The sequence below is a fragment of the Microtus ochrogaster genome, unplaced genomic scaffold (assembly GCF_000317375.1).
Source record: "Microtus ochrogaster isolate Prairie Vole_2 unplaced genomic scaffold, MicOch1.0 UNK127, whole genome shotgun sequence".
NCBI lineage: Eukaryota > Metazoa > Chordata > Mammalia > Rodentia > Cricetidae > Microtus > Microtus ochrogaster.
The window spans coordinates 293,461-296,015 of NW_004949225.1; the positions used below are offsets into that span (position 1 = coordinate 293,461).

The window sequence follows — 2,555 nt, forward strand, 5'->3', positions numbered from 1 at the left end:
GGGCCTGCGCCTGCCCGCGGGCCGCGAGCCTGAGCCCGGCTTTTCCAAAGGCCCGGGAGCGCGGCGAGGACGCCGGGACCGGAAGCAGCGTGGGATGCGGCTGACGCGGACGCGCCTGTGCTCGCTGCTCGTCGCCCTGTACTGCCTCTTCTCCATCTACGCAGCCTACCACGTCTTCTTCGGGCGCCGTCGCCGGGCGCCGGTCGGGACCCCCCGGGGCTCCAGGAAAGCGGGGTCGCAGGCGAAGGAGAGGCGCGGCAGAGGTAGGGCGGAGGCAGGGCGGGCTGCGGGCCTGCGGCTCGCGCTGGGATCCCCGGGCCCTCGGGCGTCCTTCGTCCTCAGCCCGGAGCCAGCCCGGGCTCGGATTGGGGGCTCTTCCCATGCTGGGCGAGCTCCGTGCCCCAGCCGCCCCGAGGCTGGTGGCCTGCACGCCTTTAAAGCATGGAGCAGTCCCCGCTCGGCCTCAAGGGCCAGAGTTGCGGTAACGCTGCGGGCGAGCAGCAAGTCACTGCTGAGTCTCCAGCCGCTCTTCCCGTGGTCATAAAGCACGCTCCTTTCTAGTCATGTGACTGCAGAAGGCCGTACCTTATATTCCCAGCTCGAGTCCCAGCTGGTATTTTGACTTGTTTTGGAATTGCGGACCTTTTTAACCCCCCTCCCACCCCCGCTCAGAATTCTTGCACAGTTGTGTTATGACATTGGTGGAGACAGCGCGCTAAAGTTAAGATTTACTAATAGTTTACTTACATAAAACCCGTAAACAATTCCAGAACTAAAACGTGTGACTCGATATGTTTTCTGCAGGTATTTCTAAAGGCTTGAGGGGAAGACATACTTGTTAAAAATTTTTAAATCTTTAACAGAGATGGTTCAATTAAAAGATACTGGTTTCTTTTTATACCTCGAATTTGATTGTCTCTGAAATTTGAAGGTGAAACTAGTTCGCTCTGATATCTCATTCAAATGACTTGACTTTGTATAAGCAGTTATTCCTCAGTGGTAAACGCAATCACTTTCTTTAAAAACAGAGCAGTCTGTCCTGGAGAGTGAAGAATGGAATCCGTGGGAAGGAGATGAAAAAAGCGAGCAGCAACAAAGAATTAAAAGTGGCCTGCAGATATTAAATAAACCCACCAAAGAAAAACTAGAGCACCGAGTACAGATCTGGGGCAAAGCTGCCATTGGTAAGTTACTGCGGAGAAGGGAGGTCTGGGAAGGCCGTGTACAGTGTGGACCATGCCGGCGCCACATTTGCTAGAGAATGGATTTCATTGTTTAATGACAACATTTTACTTTTCCTCGGAATTTCATTTGCCTTTCCCCTTAGGTAACAAGAATACAAATACTCTCCTATTGGTTATTGGCTTTCGTTGGTAGATAACGAAGTAGACTGGGTGTCCAGTGAGGGGATTCAGTAGATAGCTGATTAAACTGTGACACGTGCATGCCTTCAGCTCAATCCCAGCAGCGACAATAAATAAACAAAAACTTTGTTCACCGGAGCTGCTTTATCGGGAATCTAGTGTTGGCAGTATGTACATCATGCTCAGAGCATGAGGCCGTTGGTGATTGAGATTGTGTATGCGTAAATATATATATTTACAGTGTACAACACTGGTAGGTTGATAAACATTTGCTTTGTGAAATTGTCAGCAGGCTATCCATCATATAACATACTTATTTTTGGTGAGAACATTTCAAATTTAGTTCCTCACAAATATAAAGTATACAATATAGTGTTAATAAGTATAATCGTGATCCTGTACATTAGCTCTCCAGAATTCATCCTGTGTTTATGAGACCTTATACCATTTGACTGACGTTTCCTCCTTTTACATAATCCCCCTTACTCCTGTTTTTATGACTTTTCAACATGAGCTCAACTTATGTATAGTGAGCGATACAATTAATAGCAAGTACAGGATGACAAAAGGGTAAATAACATAGTGCCTGGCTGGAGGCATTTCATAAATTTATTTATGATTAGTTACAAAAATATATCTTGAAGATTACTACTGAGCTCTGAGCTTCACATAGCTTTACCTGGATTTGAAGTGACTCAATTTTAACAGTTTTGAGGGATTTTCTGGTGGTTTTTCTGTTGTCGTTGAATTTTAAATTAAGTACTGATTTCTCCCTATAAAACTCCATATTCTCATTCTACTTTGAATTGTACATGTCAGTGGGTTTTCATGATTTTAGACTTCTTGGTCCAGTGAGCATCATAGTGGCCCTCGAACTATTAGACACTCCTTTCATTGGCACGTGCCCCTACGGTTACAGCAGACTGTTACCGAATTCCTGCTAACAGTCGTAACAGGGGTCCTTGTCCAATTTGGAAACTGAGGCAAATTCCATGAGATTTTTCTACCTAGAGTAATCTCTGATACAGCTTTGCCTTGTCTTTCTTCAACTCCACCTTTGGAGCCATTCTTCCATTTGCATGAGGAATATCGTGTGTTTACCGCTCAGTAGATTTATCAGCCTTTCCTGCTGGTAGAGTTTTTGAGGCGAATCCATTTCAACAATTGATCTGGGTTGGCAGGATTCCTGAT

General features: G+C 46.4%; 1 protein-coding gene across 2 annotated transcripts in view; it reads left to right on the plus strand.

Moving 5' to 3' along the window:
• The first annotated feature begins 6 nt into the window (after positions 1-6).
• Positions 7-2,555, plus strand: part of Rxylt1 (ribitol xylosyltransferase 1) — a 35,868-nt gene continuing 33,319 nt past the window's right edge. The window contains exons 1-2 of one of the 2 annotated variants that reach the window (XM_005371779.3): positions 7-263; positions 1,029-1,184. In XM_005371779.3, coding sequence (XP_005371836.1) covers positions 95-263; positions 1,029-1,184 — 325 coding nt within the window. In that variant the 5' untranslated portion in view covers positions 7-94. Of the gene's footprint in view, positions 264-1,026; positions 1,185-2,555 lie in introns of those variants that run through there. The other variant, XM_013355422.2, reaches the window with a different exon arrangement.